General features: G+C 34.7%; 1 protein-coding gene across 1 annotated transcript in view; it reads right to left on the minus strand.

Annotated features, from left to right (window-relative positions):
* Positions 1-20,891, minus strand: part of LOC128210323 (transient receptor potential cation channel subfamily M member-like 2) — a 38,980-nt gene extending 18,089 nt beyond the window's left edge. The window contains exons 1-12 of the mRNA XM_052914595.1: positions 20,860-20,891; positions 18,860-19,239; positions 18,222-18,356; positions 17,546-17,652; positions 16,140-16,252; positions 15,620-15,783; positions 12,874-13,047; positions 12,108-12,308; positions 9,674-9,848; positions 7,233-7,404; positions 1,752-1,902; positions 1,136-1,334 (exon numbers count right to left, since the gene is read on the minus strand). Coding sequence (XP_052770555.1) covers positions 1,136-1,334; positions 1,752-1,902; positions 7,233-7,404; positions 9,674-9,848; positions 12,108-12,308; positions 12,874-13,047; positions 15,620-15,783; positions 16,140-16,252; positions 17,546-17,652; positions 18,222-18,356; positions 18,860-19,132 — 1,864 coding nt within the window. The 5' untranslated portion in view covers positions 19,133-19,239; positions 20,860-20,891. The remainder of the gene's footprint in view (positions 1-1,135; positions 1,335-1,751; positions 1,903-7,232; positions 7,405-9,673; positions 9,849-12,107; positions 12,309-12,873; positions 13,048-15,619; positions 15,784-16,139; positions 16,253-17,545; positions 17,653-18,221; positions 18,357-18,859; positions 19,240-20,859) is intronic.

Consider the following 20,891-nt stretch of genomic DNA (forward strand, 5'->3'; position numbering starts at 1 on the left):
TCTAGGCTACCTGTGGTATAAAAGATACATGTTTATTGAAGATGATTCCTGGTTCCAGGATCAACTTGAGGAAGGCCACTTTGTCATCTACTATGGCCTCTGTCAACACTTGGTCTAGGCTACCTGTGGTATAAAAGATACATGTTTATTGAAGATGATGCCCTGTTCCAGGATCAACTTGAGGAAGGCCACCTTATCATCCACTATGGCCTCTGTCAACACTTGGTCTAGGCTACCTGTGGTATAAAAGATACATGTTTATTGAAGGTGGTTCCCTGTTCCAGGATCAGCTTGAGGAAGGCCACCTTATCATCCACTATGGCCTCTGTCAACACTTGATCTAGGCTACCTGTGGTATAAAAGATACATGTTTATTGAAGATGATTCCTGGTTCCAGGATCAACTTGAGGAAGGCCACTTTGTCATCTACTATGGCCTCTGTCAACACTTGGTCTAGGCTACCTGTGGTATAAAAGATACATGTTTATTGAAGATGATGCCCTGTTCCAGGATCAACTTGAGGAAGGCCACCTTATCATCCACTATGGCCTCTGTCAACACTTGGTCTAGGCTACCTGTGGTATAAAAGATACATGTTTATTGAAGGTGGTTCCCTGTTCCAGGATCAGCTTGAGGAAGGCCACCTTATCATCCACTATGGCCTCTGTCAACACTTGGTCTAGGCTACCTGTGGTATAAAAGATACATGTTTATTGAAGATGATGCCCTGTTCCAGGATCAACTTGAGGAAGGCCACCTAATCATCCACTATGGCACACAGCAGCAAAGTGAGCATACCAAATCACTTCCGCAATACTACACGAAAGAAGTAGGAAGTTTTTGTTTTGCATTTAAATGCTATAGGTATGAAATGAAAGAAATCCTATGTTAGTTAGCTGATTTATGGGAATATATCATTCTCGTTGCTTGCATAAAGACACATCTCACGAGACCTTTTGTTATTGTGTCCTTTGGTCCCATGTGATATGGACTTGACGCAAGCAACAAGAAGTGATACAACCCCAGGCAAAGATGTTCATATATCAAGGTGCCTCATAAGTCCAGAGGGCAGGCCTTTACAATTTGCCTTTACCTTTTTGTATATCTATTGTGAGAGACAGACTAGTGATCTAACCTTGCTCCCAGAGTACATCTTCTCGGAAGATTTCCTCCTGTGCGATGTCAACCCTATTCCATGTAAGCGCGAGTCTCAGCTGGTTGAGTCGCTGGTTTGTGTCCCCCACATGCTTATCTGCCCCTGAATTCTTCTTGAGCAGCACAGACAAGATGGCCAGGTCAAGCTCATCATGTTTGTTCATGTTGAACACTGTCATCTAGTGAAACAAGCAGAATAAAGCGTCATCATAAAATTCTAAAAAAAATATTTTTATTCTAGATTCCTTGATGGAATCACATATGTTTGTCATACTATACTGGTAAAGTCTAGAATTTAAGCTTAAAATGTAAAATTATTTAAAACAACATCATTTATTTTCTTGGACTGGAAGACCATTATAACGGTCATATATGTGTAGTCAGTTGGTAAGCTTCTGTTGTATTACAATGAAAAATAAATAAAGTATTGCAAGACCTTTAATTAACATCCTCTTGCATGAACATATTTTAAATATATTTCTTGCTTTTAAAATGAAATAAGCTAGAAATCATGAATTGATTGAATGATTTTTTTTCTTTGAAAAGCATTGAGCTTATAATGTCAAATAACCTAATTTTTATACGAGAGTACTTACAAGGTCAGGATTTTTACAACAGATTTGGACCGAATCCTTGATGCCCGTAAATTTCGTCTCTTTTTCCATTGCCTTCCAAGCCTTCCCGTATGCGTCAATTATCTTCTCACGGAGCTTCTTCAGGTGCTTGTCAGACATTTCACGCTCACCACTAAACAATCATGGATGTCAATATTTGTGAGACAAGTCAGGAGCATACATAGGCCAAACTGAATTTCATTTTTTTTTTTACTATGTACACATCTATAACGTTAAAACTTTTAATAAAATGAAAATTACAGCACTGAAATTGTTTGTTAAAAGCACCATCTTAACACATTTTATGTAACACAAAATAAGCAGGAATAGCAATAAATACTTGCTGAAGGTAGGGCAACTTTTGGGGTCCCCTTATTATCAGTTTTTATACTACAATATACCATCTTAGCCATTCAGATAACCCTTTGCTCAAAAATAAGTAAAATGACCAGTTTTGCAAAAAAAACAAGCTATGAGTGTACGCTTATGCCATACCTAAATGATCATTTAGTGAGGCATATATTACCTGGAAGATGTTTTGGTGTGAGTGTATGGTATATATTACCTGGCAGATGTTTTGGTGTGAGTGTATGGTATAGATTACCTGGAAGATGTTTTAAGTGTGAGTGTATGGTATAGATTACCTGGAAGATGTTTTAGTGTTAGTGTACGATATTTATTACCTGGAAGATGTTTTGGTGTGAGTGTATGGAATAGATTACCTGGAAGATGTTTTGGTGTGAGTGTATGGTATTTATTACTTGAAAGATGTTTTGGTGTGAGTGTACAGTATATATTACCTGGAAGATATTTTGGTGTGAGTGTATGGTATAGATTACCTGGAAGATGTTTTGGTGTGAGTGTATGGTATAGATTACCTGGAAGATGTTTTGGTGTGAGTGTACAGTATATATTACCTGGAAGATGTTTTGGTGTGAGTGTACGGTATATATTACCTGGAAGATGTTTTGCTGTGAGTGTACGGTATATATTACCTGGAAGATGTTTTGGTGTGAGTGTACGGTATATACTATCTGGGAGATGTTTTGGTGTGAGTGTATGTTATATATTATCTGGAAGATGTTTAAGTGCGAGAGTATGGTATTTAATATATATTACCTGGAAGATGTTTTAGTGTGAGTGTACGGTATATATTATAATTTACCTGGAAGATGTTTTGGTGTGAGTGAACGGTATATATTATATATTACCTGGAAGATGTTTTGGTGTGAGTGTACGGTAGATATTATATATTACCTGAAAGATGTTTTAGTTTGAGTGGACGGTATATATTACCTGAAAGATGTTTTAGTGTGAGTGTATGGTATATATTACCTGAAAGATGTTTTGGTGTGAGTGTATGGTATATATTACATGAAAGATGTTTTGGTGTTAGTGTACGATATTTATTACCTGGAAGATGTTTAAGTGTGAGTGTATGGTATAGATTACCTGGAAGATGTTTTGGTGTGAGTGTATGGTATAGATTACCTGGAAGATGTTTAAGTGTGAGTGTATGGTATAGATTACCTGGAAGATGTTTAAGTGTGAGTGTATGGTATAGATTACCTGGAAGATGTTTTGGTGTGAGTGTATGGTATAGATTACCTGGAAGATGTTTTGGTTTTAGTGTACGGTATATATAACCTGGAAGATGTTTTGGTGTGAGTGTATGGTATAGATTACCTGGAAGATGTTTTGGTGTGAGTGTATGGTATATATTCCTGAAAGATGTTTAAGTGTGAGTGCATGGTATATATTACCTGGGAGATGTTTTGGTGTGAGTGTATGGTATTTATTACCTGGAAGATGTTTTGGTGTGAGTGTATGGTATAGATTACCTGGAAGATGTTTTGGTGTGAGTGTATGGTATATATTACCTGAAAGATGTTTTAGTGTGAGTGTATGGTATATATTACCAGGAAGATGTTTTGGTATGAGTGTATGGTATGTATTACCTGAAAGATGTTTTGGTATGAGTGTATGGTATGTATTACCTGGAAAATGTTTTGGTGTGAGTGTATGGTATATATTACCTGAAAGATGTTTTGGTGTGAGTGTATGGTATATATTACCTGAAAGATGTTTTGGTGTTAGTGTACGATATTTATTACCTGGAAGATGTTTAAGTGTGAGTGTATGGTATAGATTACCTGGAAGATGTTTTAGGATGAGTGTATGGTATATATTACCTGGAAGATGTTTTGGTGTGAGTGTATGGTATATATTACCTAGTAGATGTTTAGGTGTGAGTGTATGGTATAGATTACCTAGTAGATGTTTAAGTGTGAGTGTATGGTATAGATTACCTGGAAGATGTTTAAGTGTGAGTGTATGGTATAGATTACCTGGAAGATGTTTTGGTGTGAGTGTATGGTATAGATTACCTGAAAGATATTTTGGTTTTAGTGTACGGTATATATAACCTGGAAGATGTTTTGGTGTGAGTGTATGGTATAGATTACCTGGAAGATGTTTTGGTGTGAGTGTATGGTATATATTCCTGAAAGACGTTTAAGTGTGAGTGCATGGTATATATTACCTGGGAGATGTTTAAGTGTGAGTGTATGGTATGTATTACCTGGAAGATGTTTTGGTGTGAGTGTATGGTATAGATTACCTGGAAGATGTTTTGGTGTGAGTGTATGGTATATATTACCTGAAAGATGTTTTAGTGTGAGTGTATGGTATATATTACCAGGAAGATGTTTTGGTATGAGTGTATGGTATGTATTACCTGAAAGATGTTTTGGTATGAGTGTATGGTATGTATTACCTGGAAGATGTTTTGGTGTGAGTGTATGGTATATATTACCTGAAAGATGTTTTGGTGTGAGTGTATGGTATATATTACCTAAAAGATGTTTTGGTGTGAGTGTACGATATTTATTACCTGGAAGATGTTTAAGTGTGAGTGTATGGTATAGATTACCTGGAAGATGTTTTAGGATGAGTGTATGGTATATATTACCTGGAAGATGTTTTGGTGTGAGTGTATGGTATATATTACCTAGTAGATGTTTAAGTGTAAGTGTATGGTATAGATTACCTAGTAGATGTTTAAGTGTGAGTGTATGGTATAGATTACCTGGAAGATGTTTAAGTGTGAGTGTATGGTATAGATTACCTAGTAGATGTTTAAGTGTGAGTGTATGGTATAGATTACCTGGAAGATGTTTAAGTGTGAGTGTATGGTATAGATTACCTAGTAGATGTTTAAGTGTGAGTGTATGGTATAGATTACCTAGTAGATGTTTAAGTGTGAGTGTATGGTATAGATTACCTGGAAGATGTTTAAGAGTGAGTGTATGGTATAGATTACCTAGAAGATGTTTAAGTGTGGGTGTATGGTATAGATTACCTAGTAGATGTTTAAGTGTGAGTGTATGGTATAGATTACCTGGAAGATGTTTAAGTGTGAGTGTATGGTATAGATTACCTAGTAGATGTTTAAGTGTGAGTGTATGGTATAGATTACCTGGAAGATGTTTAAGTGTGAGTGTATGGTATAGATTACCTAGTAGATGTTTAAGTGTGAGTGTATGGTATAGATTACCTAGTAGATGTTTAAGTGTGAGTGTATGGTATAGATTACCTGGAAGATGTTTAAGTGTGAGTGTATGGTATAGATTACCTAGAAGATGTTTAAGTGTGAGTGTATGGTATAGATTACCTAGTAGATGTTTAAGTGTGAGTGTATGGTATAGATTACCTGGAAGATGTTTAAGTGTGAGTGTATGGTATAGATTACCTAGTAGATGTTTAAGTGTGAGTGTATGGTATAGATTACCTGGAAGATGTTTAAGTGTGAGTGTATGGTATAGATTACCTAGTAGATGTTTAAGTGTGAGTGTATGGTATAGATTACCTGGAAGATGTTTTGGTGTGAGTGTATGGTATAGATTACCTAGTAGATGTTTAAGTGTGAGTGTATGGTATAGATTACCTAGTAGATGTTTAAGTGTGAGTGTATGGTATAGATTACCTGGAAGATGTTTAAGTGTGAGTGTATGGTATAGATTACCTGGAAGATGTTTAAGTGTGAGTGTATGGTATAGATTACCTAGTAGATGTTTAAGTGTGAGTGTATGGTATAGATTACCTGGAAGATGTTTAAGTGTGAGTGTATGGTATAGATTACCTAGTAGATGTTTAAGTGTGAGTGTATGGTATAGATTACCTGGAAGATGCTTAAGTGTGAGTGTATGGTATAGATTACCTAGTAGATGTTTAAGTGTGAGTGTATGGTATAGATTACCTAGTAGATGTTTAAGTGTGAGTGTATGGTATAGATTACCTGGAAGATGTTTAAGTGTGAGTGTATGGTATAGATTACCTAGAAGATGTTTAAGTGTGAGTGTATGGTATAGATTACCTAGTAGATGTTTAAGTGTGAGTGTATGGTATAGATTACCTGGAAGATGTTTAAGTGTGAGTGTATGGTATAGATTACCTAGTATATGTTTAAGTGTGAGTGTATGGTATAGATTACCTGGAAGATGTTTAAGTGTGAGTGTATGGTATAGATTACCTAGTAGATGTTTAAATGTGAGTGTATGGTATAGATTACCTAGTAGATGTTTAAGTGTGAGTGTATGGTATAGATTACCTGGAAGATGTTTAAGTGTGAGTGTATGGTATAGATTACCTGGAAGATGTTTTGGTGTGAGTGTATGGTATAGATTACCTGAAAGATATTTTGGTTTTAGTGTACGGTATATATAACCTGGAAGATGTTTTGGTGTGAGTGTATGGTATAGATTACCTGGAAGATGTTTTGGTGTGAGTGTATGGTATATATTCCTGAAAGATGTAAGTGTGAGTGCATGGTATATATTACCTGGGAGATTTTTGGTGTGAGTGTATGGTATGTATTACCTGGAAGATGTTTTGGTGTGAGTGTATGGTATAGATTACCTGGAAGATGTTTTGGTGTGAGTGTATGGTATATATTACCTGAAAGATGTTTTAGTGTGAGTGTATGGTATATATTACCAGGAAGATGTTTTGGTATGAGTGTATGGTATGTATTACCTGAAAGATGTTTTGGTATGAGTGTATGGTATGTATTACCTGGAAGATGTTTTGGTGTGAGTGTATGGTATATATTACCTGAAAGATGTTTTGGTGTGAGTGTATGGTATATATTACCTGAAAGATGTTTTGGTGTTAGTGTACGATATTTATTACCTGGAAGATGTTTAAGTGTGAGTGTATGGTATAGATTACCTGGAAGATGTTTTAGGATGAGTGTATGGTATATATTACCTGGAAAATGTTTTGGTGTGAGTGTATGGTATATATTACCTAGTAGATGTTTAAGTGTGAGTGTATGGTATAGATTACCTAGTAGATGTTTTGGTGCGAGCGTTTTATATATATTAGCTGTAAGGTGTTTTGGTGTAAGTGTATGGTATAAATTACCTGAAAGATATTTTGGTGTGAGTGTATGGTATATATTACCTGGAAGATGTTTTGGTGTGAGTGTACGCGTATGCCAGAATGTCTGCTGCTCTCCCAGTGCCAGAGCACACAACCACAGGGATATCATGCTGGACAGAAGATTTCGCATCCTCGATGGCGTCTATCCCTCCCTCAACCACTATAAGCACCACAGGGATCTCTAGTCCACCATCTGGGGATAGAACATTGTATATGAAGATGGTTCAATTAATCAGTAATGATATAAACAATATTTGAATGATAATAAACAAAACCCTTCCATCTCAAGGATCTCCAATTCCAAGGTGTGAATTTCTTAAGTTCCTTATAACAACACTAAGCTAAGCTAAGCTCACTATTTTTGTTTTCAAAAAAATACAATTAAAGTTGTTAAAGACAGTTTTTCACTTAAATCCTACTTGTCAGTTTTGTATCATTCATTCATTAATATGTAACCGATACGAGGGGTGGTAAAGAACTACGTGGACTTACATATTTTATATATTTTTTTGTCTTAATCATTTAAAAAATCATGAATGTCTTATTCAAAGTGTTCTGCATGTTCAGGTTTGTAAATTTAATGAGTATTGAAAAATTATGGGTTTAAATTAACAGGAATGCACAGTCTGCGCATCGTCTAAAATGTATGTTTACAAAAAAGTATACATCTTTCACAACATGCTTTTCTTCCACGTTTATCTATGAAATTCTGCCAAATATCATCACTTATCACGCTGACTTACGCTTACTCATATTCTGTTCAAGTTTCTGGCGTCATTTCTGTTTAAAAGTCTATGACAATGATGGCAGAGGCTAAAATGAAGCAACCTGTGTGCCGTTCATTAGTATTCAACTGACATCAACTTTTTAGAAAAGGGCCAGATTCCATAGAAGCCGATAAGGGAAGAGGACAGAATAAGACAAGGTGCACGACGTGAGTGACGTTGGTGAAGAACATCATCAAAGGGGATAGCCGTTTGACAGTCCCTGATGTAGCAAGCACCGTCGGGGTGGGGCACAGAAGTGTGCGATGCTTTTAACTAGGGATGCAAACGAATGGCAAAATTGATATTCAAATATTCGGTAATTCTTTCGAACGAATATTCGAATATTCTATAACCAAAATACATCTTATAAAAGTTGTAGTTAACTTTTATTATATTTGCTAAAGTAATAGTGTTACATTTTAGCCCTTCTTTGTCGTAACCACTACGCGCGGCAGACCATGAATTTCACCTAATGAGCCCCGGAAATTCCTCATTTTAGAAAACAAAAAGTAATAAAATATGAACAAAGAAACAACAAAATATTTTAATTTATATTCCTCTGCCTTTATATCTGTAGACAAAGTAAACTTAGATGGATTCTGGTCAAATGTTGTTATGCGCCAATGGAAGGTCTTTCCGTAGTACGAGCAGCCTCGTTCTGGGATTGACCTCTACTAAATAAAATTATGGAAAAACCAAACCACCTCGGGACTAGTTTATTCCTTGCTTGGCAAAAGCATTCAAATTTACCGAAACTAATTGAAATTTGTGTGTCACTTGTTTTATTAAGGCAGTTATTGTAAAATTACGGGGTCTTTTTATGGTAGCCGACGATATGTCCCTAAATGGCATATGACGCGTGTTTAGTGTTTCACATTCACACCTATGGCAGTATTGGCCAGTTGTTGTAAAAACAAGACAAACTTTAAATACAATAACAGAGTTGTAGGCAAAAGGTTTATTATTATTCTTATTCGACACCAAAAGATCGAATATTGGAATATATACGATTTTGACATTCGAAACCAAACGTTTGATCGAATATTTGAATATTCGTTTGCATCCCTATTTTTAACAGACAATTTAGGCATTCAAAAAAATTGTGCGAGATGGGTCCCTCGACTGTAAAGTTAAAATGAGAGAGAAAAGCATGTACGTGATTCAAAAACATTTCTGCGAAGATATGCAAGGGAAGGTGAACAATTTATGAACCAGATCATTACTACCGATAAAACCTGACACTAAATGTGTATAATGAGATAGCCACGTTTTTTAGGGAGTTGTATTCAAATGTTCATACGCAGTGGATTACGCGTCATGAAAAGTGTGTCAGTGTTGGTGAGAAATACTTCGAAATGTGACGCTTTATGAGCGCAATGTCATTGACGTCATTGGACTGCGCTGGTCAGATTCAACCATATACCGTGAATGGATTGTAATTGAGCGAAATATTTATGTTTTGGTCTGCAAATTCAGGAATTATACCTGATATGTTATATGTATTTTATGCGAAGTTTCTATGTTGTATGTGCAATGGTATGTGAATTATTAAAAAAGTCCACGTAATTCTGTATCAACGCTCATACATGTGACTGACACTGAATCCTACGTAATAATTAGGCAAACCCTTGTTATAATAAAAATAGAAATATATGTAACAATGAATATATACAGTACTGAAACTATGCAAAATACCAGATTTAGGCGCTGATATTCTCTGTTCAATCTTCGACCTCATTTCAGCCACGCCCCCATACCGGTTCCTGTAGCCGTCATCCACAAATATAAAGTGAGTGTGGTCAGCGTTGAGAGGCACAGGCTCACCGTGTAGAATCACGTTACTTGTACGGTACTTGGCATAGAACTGGCCCTGAAACAGATACACTTATTTACCTGACAAATAAAAAATAATCATATAAAATTATTATTAGTAATTACTAATTAATATACTAATTATCATTCAAATAAACATTAAAAATTATAGTATGTGTCTTTTATGACATTAAATCCAATGCAAAAAAGTTAATGAGATCTGCTTTTAGTGTAAAGCAATCCACATCATATGGTTGTTGTCATTCAGATGTTTTGGTCCTGTTATACACATGAACGGGGGGTGGGGCATGTATATTTATTTAACTATGCCACTGGCCTATACATGGGTGTCGGCCCCAGTTCATGTATCAGTCTTGTTAGGTTGAGGGGTGTAGTGCACAGGCAGAATGTAGCTCTGGTTAGAGTAACCCCTTGTACTTTGATGTGCACCAGTGTATACACTAGACCACAGATCTGCTACTAAACAGATGGATTGTTCACAATATTCTCTGTAGCCACCAGTGTCTTTATTGACAGATTGAAACAGCAAATACTATTCTTATTTCATTTTCATTGTGCTCTTGTTGTAAAATGTCAAACCAAAACTTTGAAGAAGAGATTTACACATACTTACCAATTCCTCTAGCAAAGATTAAACCTAATTCCTATGGACAAATATTTGAAATCATGCACAAAGGACAATGGCACAACAAAACAAGGTCAGAATGCAAGTGAGGTCACACATCTTTCAAGTACTGGTATTTGGGCTAATAAAGCTGAGTAAGAGAGTAGGAAGTTAGATAGTAGCTGCAGGTGTTAAACTGTTTGTCAATGAAAATATAATAATCACAGAAATATACTAATAGAAACATTATCGTTCTTCATTTGACAAGGACATGTCCCTAAACTTCTAAGTTAATGGAAAGCAAAGGTGACAGCTGAATGTACAATATGTTAGGTGATTGTGACCTATGATGATTAGTTCATTATAAATTATTTGCTAGATTTTCATCCATTTTTTTAAATGGGGCCGGAGGTTGACATTTTAATTTTATGTTTTTACATTTCTTAGATGACTGTATGATTCTGTATCACCATTAAATTTCTTATTGCATAAGGGACCATGTACATGTGTTTCCTAATGACCACGAATACGATTGTAACATTTCTCCTTTTTTACATGTGAATGTTATACATCAACAGTGTAGGTATGAATAAAGGCTGCTACTGGACACTACCGGACTGACAAACATAGACCCTAGTTCCACATTTTTTATTTGAGTCAATAATGGGGCGGTAGCAAAAAGAGGTGGCAGGCAGGGATGAAAATCTAGCAATTAATTCATATTCCCCTTAAAGGTCTGTGCAATGGATAGAAAATATAAACTAATTGAACAATAAAAGTACTATGTTCATATTGAACACTAACCTCAGTTATACAGACAAGACAGCGTCCTACTCTATGACAACAACAACAGCAAAGAAAGTTTATACCATAAGTGATTGTCTATTGCCATTGGTGATATGGGTACTAAGTTTCATGTGAATATGTTGAAATTATTTTTAGTTATGGCCAATAGGTAAAAGATTTTGTGAGCCGCCTCTTAGACAATGACAAGGCTTTAACAAGACCTAACTTTTTTTTTTGAAAAACAGACACAGTGGTTGAAATTAACACAAGCCCACTAGCCCTGCACTGGTAAAATATGTTTCGGGCTTGCTCAAATTCTAATTTTATATAGCAGGGCTTGTTAAAAAATTTGATGTCAAGCAAAAGTATAAGAATTCGGGCTTGTTTATCCAAAAGTCTAATTTCAATGACTGCAGACAGGCTATAAATAGCATTGTTTTTTCAACCAATGGGCATCAGACGTGAAATGAAATGGCTGCAAGTGTTACCTTTGTCAGTTCCTTTATCCGCATCATGACATAAATGAAAAAAATGGCATGCATTATAAATCCCTCAGTGTATTTATTATCAGCTATGCATATCATGTGAATTCAAAATTTAATTTGTCTGAACTTGCTCAATGAGTTAGAAGTTATATTATGAAGTTATCGACATGGTGTAAAACTAAAACACTTCAAAGTGTAGGTCTTTATAATATATCAAGACAGAAAAGCTTGAGATTCCAATTTAAATCTTTGCAATCTGTGTGAAAGGGTTAAGCAGTAAGTTGCCAATTATGACTCAAATGTAGCTGAGTTAGAAAGTTAAAGATTGACTACATTCAAACATTCTAGATAGGATATCAGCAAAAAAGCGTGTGCTTACAATTAAATACAATTTAATCGAAAACAATGATTCTTGAGATACCTGTCCAGAATTTGTTTCCACGAGGCATTTTCTGTCCCGTATATAGCCCCAGGGTGCGATACCGATACAGCGGAGGCGGTGTGCCATACGGTTGTTATCCCACGCAAATGATTGACCCTGTTGTACAGCCTGACCAACAGCCTTCATCACTCCCATGTTGAAACCACTGGATATAAGCCAAGCTGATGTCGTCTTGGCTGTCTGAGGTGGAGTTAGGTACAAGTTTTTTTACAGTTATCTTTACTATTTATTTTTTTCATGATATATATTGTTTAGTTTATTAATTCATCATGCATTCTGAAGGCATAATTCACCAACTATACTCATGTACATACAGAAGTAAGGATAATAGAAGAAAAAATATGATATTGATCTTTGTCACATATTCAACAACCTTTCAACCTGTCATAGAATAAAACCAATACATTTGTTATGTTTGTTTATTTAAATTTATCAAGGTCCGCACGCCCCTGTATATTAAGACTTGAAATCCCCATAACGCCATCACAACTTAAATTGTGTTTGAATGCAATAAGTGACATGACATAGAAGTGACTGCAATTTCCTGTCAAATTCGGGTATTAGAGACTTGAAGTAACAGAGGGAGTTACAAGAAGTCTGGGTGCTTTACCCTAGCTCTTTGCAAAGTGACATCTTGGTTCTTTATTGTGCTCGGTGTAAAAGCACCGATACGTGGGATACAATTTAATCTAATAATAAGACAATCTACTACACATAAATAGCAAATGTTTCCTTTAAGAAGAACCTTGATAAGTCCATCAGAGAATGTGGTTCTATTTCTGCCATCAAGTTTGAAGTTTTTAGCTCCTCCCACCACCGAGATGACGAGGTTCGGCGCCTGGGGCTCCATTATCTTCCAATAGTCTTGCATCAGATTGAAAACATCCTCCACAGCACTGTCAGCACACAGGCGAATGTACTGCAATCAAATAATTAATTTACTCATGCATGTCAACAGTTGTCACATCATTTTCCTCCTGTTATTTTAAAATAATCTTGCTTGATGGGTAAATCCTTTAAGAAAAAATCCATGGAAGATAGATATGAACATCAATAACTTAGAATCTGGTTACATTTTTAATTAGAAATGCCAACACAATATATGGGAGTTGCAACACATGTGCGTGTTGTTATATTGAACATGTGTACCAAGTTTCATGAGTATATCTTAAATTATTTTCAAGATTGAACATATATACCAAGTTCCATGTGTATATCTTTAATTGTTTTCAAGATTGAACATGTTTACCAAGTTGCATGTGTATATCTTAAATTGTTTTCAAGATTGTATATGTATACCAAGTTCCATGTGTATTTCTTTAATTGTTTTCAAGATTGAACATGTATACCAAGTTCCATGTGTATTTCTTTAATTGTTTTCAAGATTGAACATGTGTACCAAGTTCCATGTGTATATCTTAAATTGTTTTCAAGATTGTATATGTATACCAAGTTGCATGTGTATTTCTTTAATTGTTTTCAAGATTGAACATGTATACCAAGTTCCATGTGTATATCTTTAATTATTTTCAAGATTGAACATGTGTACCAAGTTCCATGTGTATATCTTTAATTGTTTTCAAGATTGTATACCAAGTTGCATGTGTATTTCTTTAATTGTTTTCAAGATTGAACATGTATACCAAGTTGCATGTGAATATCTTAAATTGTTTTCAAGATTGAACATGTATACCAAGTTGCATGTGTATATCTTAAATTGTTTTCAAGATTGTATATGTATACCAAGTTCCATGTGTATTTCTTTAATTGTTTTCAAGATTGAACATGTATACCAAGTTCCATGTGTATTTCTTTAATTGTTTTCAAGATTGAACATGTATACCAAGTTCCATGTGTATATCTTTAATTGTTTCCAAGATTGAACATGTATACCAAGTTCCATGTGTATATCTTAAATTGTTTTCAAGGTTAAACATGAATACCAAGTTCCATGTGTATATCTTAAATTGTTTCCAAGGTTTAACATGTATACCAAGTTGCATATGTATATCTTAAATTGTTTCCAAGGTTAAACATGAATACCAAGTTCCATGTGTATATCTTTAATTGTTTCAAAGATTGAACATGTATACCAAGTTACATGTGTCTATCTTAAATTGTTTTCAAGATTGTATATGTATACCAAGTTCCATGTGTATTTCTTTAATTGTTTTCAAGATTGAACATGTATACCAAGTTCCATATGTATATCTTTAATTGTTTTCAAGATTGTATATGTATACCAAGTTCCATGTGTATTTCTTTAATTGTTTTCAAGATTGTATATGTATACCAAGTTCCATATGTATATCTTTAATTGTTTTCAAGATTGTACATGTATACCAAGTTCCATGTGTATATCTTAAATTGTTTTCAAGATTGTATATGTATACCAAGTTCCATGTGTAAATCTTAAATTGTTTTCAAGATTGTACATGTATACCAAGTTCCATGTGTATTTCTTAAATTGTTTTCAGGATTGTATATGTATGCCAAGTTCCATGTGTATTTCTTTAATTGTTTTCAAGATTGTATATGTATACCAAGTTCCATGTGTATTTCTTTAATTGTTTTCAAGATTGTATATGTATACCAAGTTCCATGTGTAAATCTTAAATTGTTTTCAGGATTGTATATGTATGCCAAGTTCCATGTGTAAATCTTAAATTGTTTTCAGGATTGTATAGTATACCAAGTTCCATGTGTATTTCTTTAATTGTTTTCAAGATTGTATATGTATACCAAGTTCCATGTGTATTTCTTTAATTGTTTACAAGATTGAACATATATACCAAGTTCCGTATGTATATCTTAAATTGTTTTCAAGATTGTATATGTATACCAAGTTCCATGTGTAAATCTTAAATTGTTTTCAGGATTGTATATGTATACCAAGTTCCATGTGTAGATCTTAAATTGTTTTCAAGATTGTACATGTATACCAAGTTCCATGTGTATATCTTAAATTGTTTTCAGGATTGTATAGTATACCAAGTTCCATGTGTATTTCTTTAATTGTTTTCAAGATTGTATATGTATACCAAGTTCCATGTGTATATCTTAAATTGTTTTCAAGATTGTACATGTATACCAAGTTCCATGTGTATATCTTTAATTGTTTTCAAGATTGTATATGTATACCAAGTTCCATGTGTAAATCTTAAATTGTTTTCAGGATTGTATATGTATACCAAGTACCATGTGTAAATCTTAAATTGTTTTCAAGATTGAACATGTGTACCAAGTTGCATGTGTATTTCTTTAATTGTTTTCAAGATTGAACATGTGTACCAAGTTCCATGTGTATTTCTTTAATTGTTTTCAGGATTGTGTATGTTTACCAAGTTGCATGTGCATATCTTAAATTGTTTTCAAGATTGAACATGTGAACCAAGTTGCATGTGTATATCTTTAATTCTTGTCAAAATTGAACATGTGCTTTTTTGTTTCTGAAAAACAAATAAGTCACAAGGGACAATGCCAGTCCTTACCTTTGCTGGTTTCTTCCCACCCTTGTGTTCCACATTGACAAAGTCAATCTTGCCGAATGTGTTGGTCACTGTTTTACGGAATGCCTCCTCCCCCCATTTCAGCATAGGAAACTTCTCTGGACATATGTCGTCCAACTTCTCACGACGGAAGTAGGGCCTCAACTCTGAAAGTTGAAAGTGAAATGATTTGCAAATATACATTTTAGTGGATACAAAATATGATACTTAATAGATATTTGTAATTGTTTACAATAAAAAAAATATGATTCATTGGTGTTGCATTATGTTAAAAGAAAATATATTGCACTGTCAAGAGTGTTATGTTCCATCATGGAAATATTCTACTTATTATGAATGAGGTAAATGTATAATGCTTTATGAACACATACCTATCAGAGTGATGGTTACCAGTACCAGTACTTAAAACTTTGCCAATCATCGTTGTATCAATTTAAAGCAGTTAAGATGGCCTCTTTCATTTAAAAAAAATTCACACTTACATTAAACTAGATGTACTTACCAGGGGGCACAATGGCCATCTCTGCTATGTTGGTCAGGTCCACGGTCTGTTTCTTGACAATCTTGGCCTGGGAGATACCTGCATGTTCTGTTAATACGCCACCACATTTACATCTGGACAAGAATTGAAAATATATCAATCATAATGCCTTCCAACTGTTTTGGAGAAGAAGAACGGCGACATTTTTGTTTAAAGAAACAGATACTACATAACACATGTATAGGGACTCATTCACGTTTTATATGGTTTGACATGAAAAAATAAATGTGAACACAAAATGCTTTTTACAATGATGAAATATCATTGTCAGGTCAAGTTAAAGCTCTATTGTAAAAAACCAGTATAGTATCTACTAAAAAATGAATAATTATAGGGTTGGACTTACAACATTATTACTAAAATGAGGAGCTACCAGTTGTTGTTTGGTGTTTGTTTGTCAAAAAAAGTAAAGAAACTCAATTTCAACAAAGTTTAAAAAAATTGTAGCCAACATGAAATTGATTCCTTTTAAAGCATGTGTACGATATATTCAAATATCCCGTCTTATTACTGAAACCATTATTTTTATTCCAAAGTCAACACAATAACTAGAGCTTTCACTGGATGTGATTAATACCCCCACATGCCCTATGTTGGTGAGAAGGCATCAATTAATTTAATGGTCCTACTTTAAAGAAATAAGGAATATAACTTCTGAGAAATTAGGCATGAAGTGTTCTTTTTAGTTTCCAAAGCATACCACAGCTTTAAATTAATTTGACCTGATAAAAAATAATGTTTTTTTTTGTACAGTTGAAATCAATACCTCAAAAACAAATAAAGTTTATATGGAGGGATGTGAAAAAAATAGAATAACAAGAGCAGTCACCAACTTCGGCTTACGAGAAAGGATTATAATAAAACAATGGCCAATAACTCAAAAATACTGAACCAAGTGTTATGGTTCTTATGCACTGTAGTTTTCCTAAATGAGATATTTCTGTGTATGAAGTTTGAAGCTAATAATTCAAAGTCTTTTCAAGTTATGATACGGACAAAAAATAAGTATGAAAATTAACAAAGGGCATATATACAATACTGCATACAGGGTTATGGTTCAAATGCACTACACTTCACCTAAATGAGATCTAACTGTATAATGAGGTTTGAAAACATATGGTCTAAAAGAGAAAAGTAGACTTGTTCCAATGTCCCAGAACGGATGGACGGATGGGACAAGGTGATTCTTATATAGCCCAAACCACTATGTGATTGGGGTATAACAAAAAATTAAAGTTTTTTTATATTATATAATTATCATGTATCAAGACTTTTTGTAATTGCTAATGTTACTGAAACAAGTTTTTAAATATATAATTTTAGTATAAAGAAAATAGTAATAAACTTTTTGCACAATTGAAACCCACTTGACAGCTCTAATTTTCTTTCCACCCTGGCCGGGAGCAGGAACAAATCTGTTACACTCCAGAATGTGGAAATGTTGACGAATAAACTGCCGAAGTTCGGTCATGTACTGGAATAGAGAAAAATATTACATATTAGTATTGAGAAACATTTTTACAGACATGAAGAATAAAACAAGCAGGCGTTTAGTGCCACCAGACAAATTAAATGCTTTACAAAAATGATTAATGTATCGATTCCACAAATATGTATCACTATGTGTAATAAGTATGCACATTTTTTTTATGTATTGTGACACCACATAATTTTGGTATTTTTGAAAGGATTTCTATGCACAAAACACAAAAATATACCTATGTCTAGGCTTAAATAAAAGAAACACAGTTTGTTTGGCCTTGAAATTCAAAAAAAATATATAAATCCACATCCAATTTCACACAAATACAAACAGCAATGGCTTTTGTGTAATGCTTTGTCGGTCATTTGTTCACATATTAGTTATCAAAAAGTTATACATGTACACTTTCAAATAATTCCAACATTCTATAGCCTATAGGGTCACCAAGCATCAAAATTTATCATCTATGGTCAGTTGAATTATCAGATAATCTAAAATTCAAACTATAATGCATGTTCACATGTTGTACAATGTACAGTTAGTACATATGCTATAAATACCTTTTCATTCTCAGCTGTAAATGTAGGTGACATGTCTGATGCATGTCTGTTGAACCTGCGAGGCAAAGGTGTGGCATAAGACTGCTGAGACATGAACTGTTCTTGTCGTGGCGAACTATCCTCCCATGGCTGCGACTGACAAAGGAAACAAAGTATTTGTTTGCACTCATATTTGAATTTAGACAAACAGAAATATACCTTATAGTTAATGTTTTAATTTGTCAGATTTTGGCATCATGCAAAAAATGTTTGATCAAAATAAATATTTAAACAACTTTGAAAATACATTTATCTATTTTGCAGGAATAATGGTTCATTCAAAAACATACTGGTATCTATTTAATAAAGTTTTACTGTCTGTCTTAAAAAAAGCAGCAAGGGCATATATGTAACAAAACACTGATGTATATCGTTTGTAAGATCATCTTTTTAGTTGTACTGTTATCTTTTGAATAATTCTCCAATACTTCTTAGTGAAAATCTTAGATGTCCAATGCATAAAATAGTAGTAACACATGTTTAACTTAAATAATCAGACAGTTGAACTGTCATTGTATTGTAGAGTATTGTAGGGTGGTAGCTGCAAGCCTAAATCTATGATCACATTGAATTTAAGTGATTTTCATTGTGTCAATTACCTTCCTGTCTTTACTGGACATCTCCTGGTAAGGTATCTTTGCATTCTTGTAACCCTGACCATGTGTCTCCTCTGCCATATGGAGTTCCTCTGTTGGTATGGTGACCACAGTTCCCCTACTCACTGATGCAGGAGTGCTCAAGTCATTGTGACCCACCCTGCCGCTTATTCCTGACAGTGTCCTGGATGGGCCGGTGTGCAGGGAAGCCACAGACAGGCCTGATATTCTTTTAACAGGTGGGCCTGGCCTGCTAAGAGTGGAATGTTCTGGCATCTTGTTTGTGATATTATAGTCGGTTAGAATCTATGGCATCTCTTTCGAAGAACCAGTCAAATTTTGTAAATATCACTGGAGTTGAAAATGGTCATCACGATGAATACCTAAAAAACAACACATATACACAATATACATGAATAAATAAAATATAAGACTCAAAAACTGGCAGGGTCTCACAAATGGTCAGATTTTCACAAACATGGGCAGATTTTGGCCTAGTCATAGCTCAATCACCACAAATGGACAGATTTATATTATTTTCAGAATCCACAAATGGACAGGTGTTTAAAAACCATTTCCCACATTTATTTTTACATAATTCATAATCTGTATTTATATATTGTTTTTAACACAAATGTCTACATTTTATCTTAAAACCATCCTTCATGTATGGAGTTAGATACATGTAAGTAGAAACAGCATTTTTCAGGTAATTTTTTTAGTGAATCATTATACAACTGTGGCACTTCGTAATGTGGGGAATTGTTATTGCAGAGTGTCAGCAAAAAATGGCAATTTCCAATCTTCATACATCATATAAACATGTAGATCACCTAACTGGCCGTCAACAAGTCTAATGGTTTTATTACTGTGGCAGACTGTAGAAATGTCAAAATAATAAAATTATCCCTAAACATTTATTATTGTAGCTACATTTGGCAATTAGAGAGACGCTTTTCAAAATGTCACTATGATTCAAATTTGCAGCAAATATAATTAAAATAAAAATAGTTGATTTGATGGGTTGTTGTCCCCACACTCTACAATTATAGTTGTTTAAGCGGTAGTGTCAACAAAACTTGAAATAATAAATATTACACTTAATTTATATAAAATGTTTGCCAGTAAAAAAATAGGGGGTGATGACTAAAGTAAACCTAGGAGGAAAAATGCGCCCGGTGTGGGGCTCAAACCCACGACCGCCGGAACACTAGCACGGCGCTCTAACCAACTGAGCTAACCGGGCGGCTGGTTCTTACCCACACACAATACACTCCTCCCCTCATTAACCTTTAAGGCCGACGGAGGCACTCCTGCCGGTTACCACTGCCACCAGTAAAGTAAACCTAGGAGGAAAAGGGCGCCCAGTGTGGGGCTCGAACCCACGACCGCCGGAACACTAGCACCGTGCTCTAACCAACTGAGCTAACCGGGCGGCTGGTCCTTACCCACACACACTACACTCCTTCCCCCATTAACTTTTTAGGCCGACGGAGGCACTTCTGCCATCCCACCGCTGCCGCCAGTAAACCTGGGAGGAAAAGTGCGCCCAGTGAGGGGCTTGAACCCACGACCGCCGGTACACTAGCACAGCGCTCTAACCAACTGAGCTTACCGGGCGGTAGTCCAAATAATTGTACGTTGACGGATTTTTTTTAGATTTTTGATATGGCAAATATATCAAAAATCCTTCACGTACAAATTGTTTAGTATCAAAAGTTGGTAGTTGTTCCGATCAGGATTCCGGGTTAAAGCATATAGCGTCTATAAAATATCATAATAACAAGAAATATTACCAGATAATGTTATTTTATATTAGTTCCGTACGCACACAAAAAAATATCCAACTTGTAATTATGAGTTTGACGGCTTTTCTTCATTTCATTCTTCAAATTCATGTGAAACTAAATAATTTTAAATATACATATTAATATCAAAACTCATTAATGGACTTCGTTGTTATCTAAATGCAACAATTACTTTTATGCGAGTTTTAGTATCACCTGTTTCATGATTTCTGAGTGCCATGGAAAAT

This window comes from Mya arenaria, chromosome 12 (genome assembly GCF_026914265.1).
Source record: "Mya arenaria isolate MELC-2E11 chromosome 12, ASM2691426v1".
Lineage (NCBI taxonomy): Eukaryota > Metazoa > Mollusca > Bivalvia > Myida > Myidae > Mya > Mya arenaria.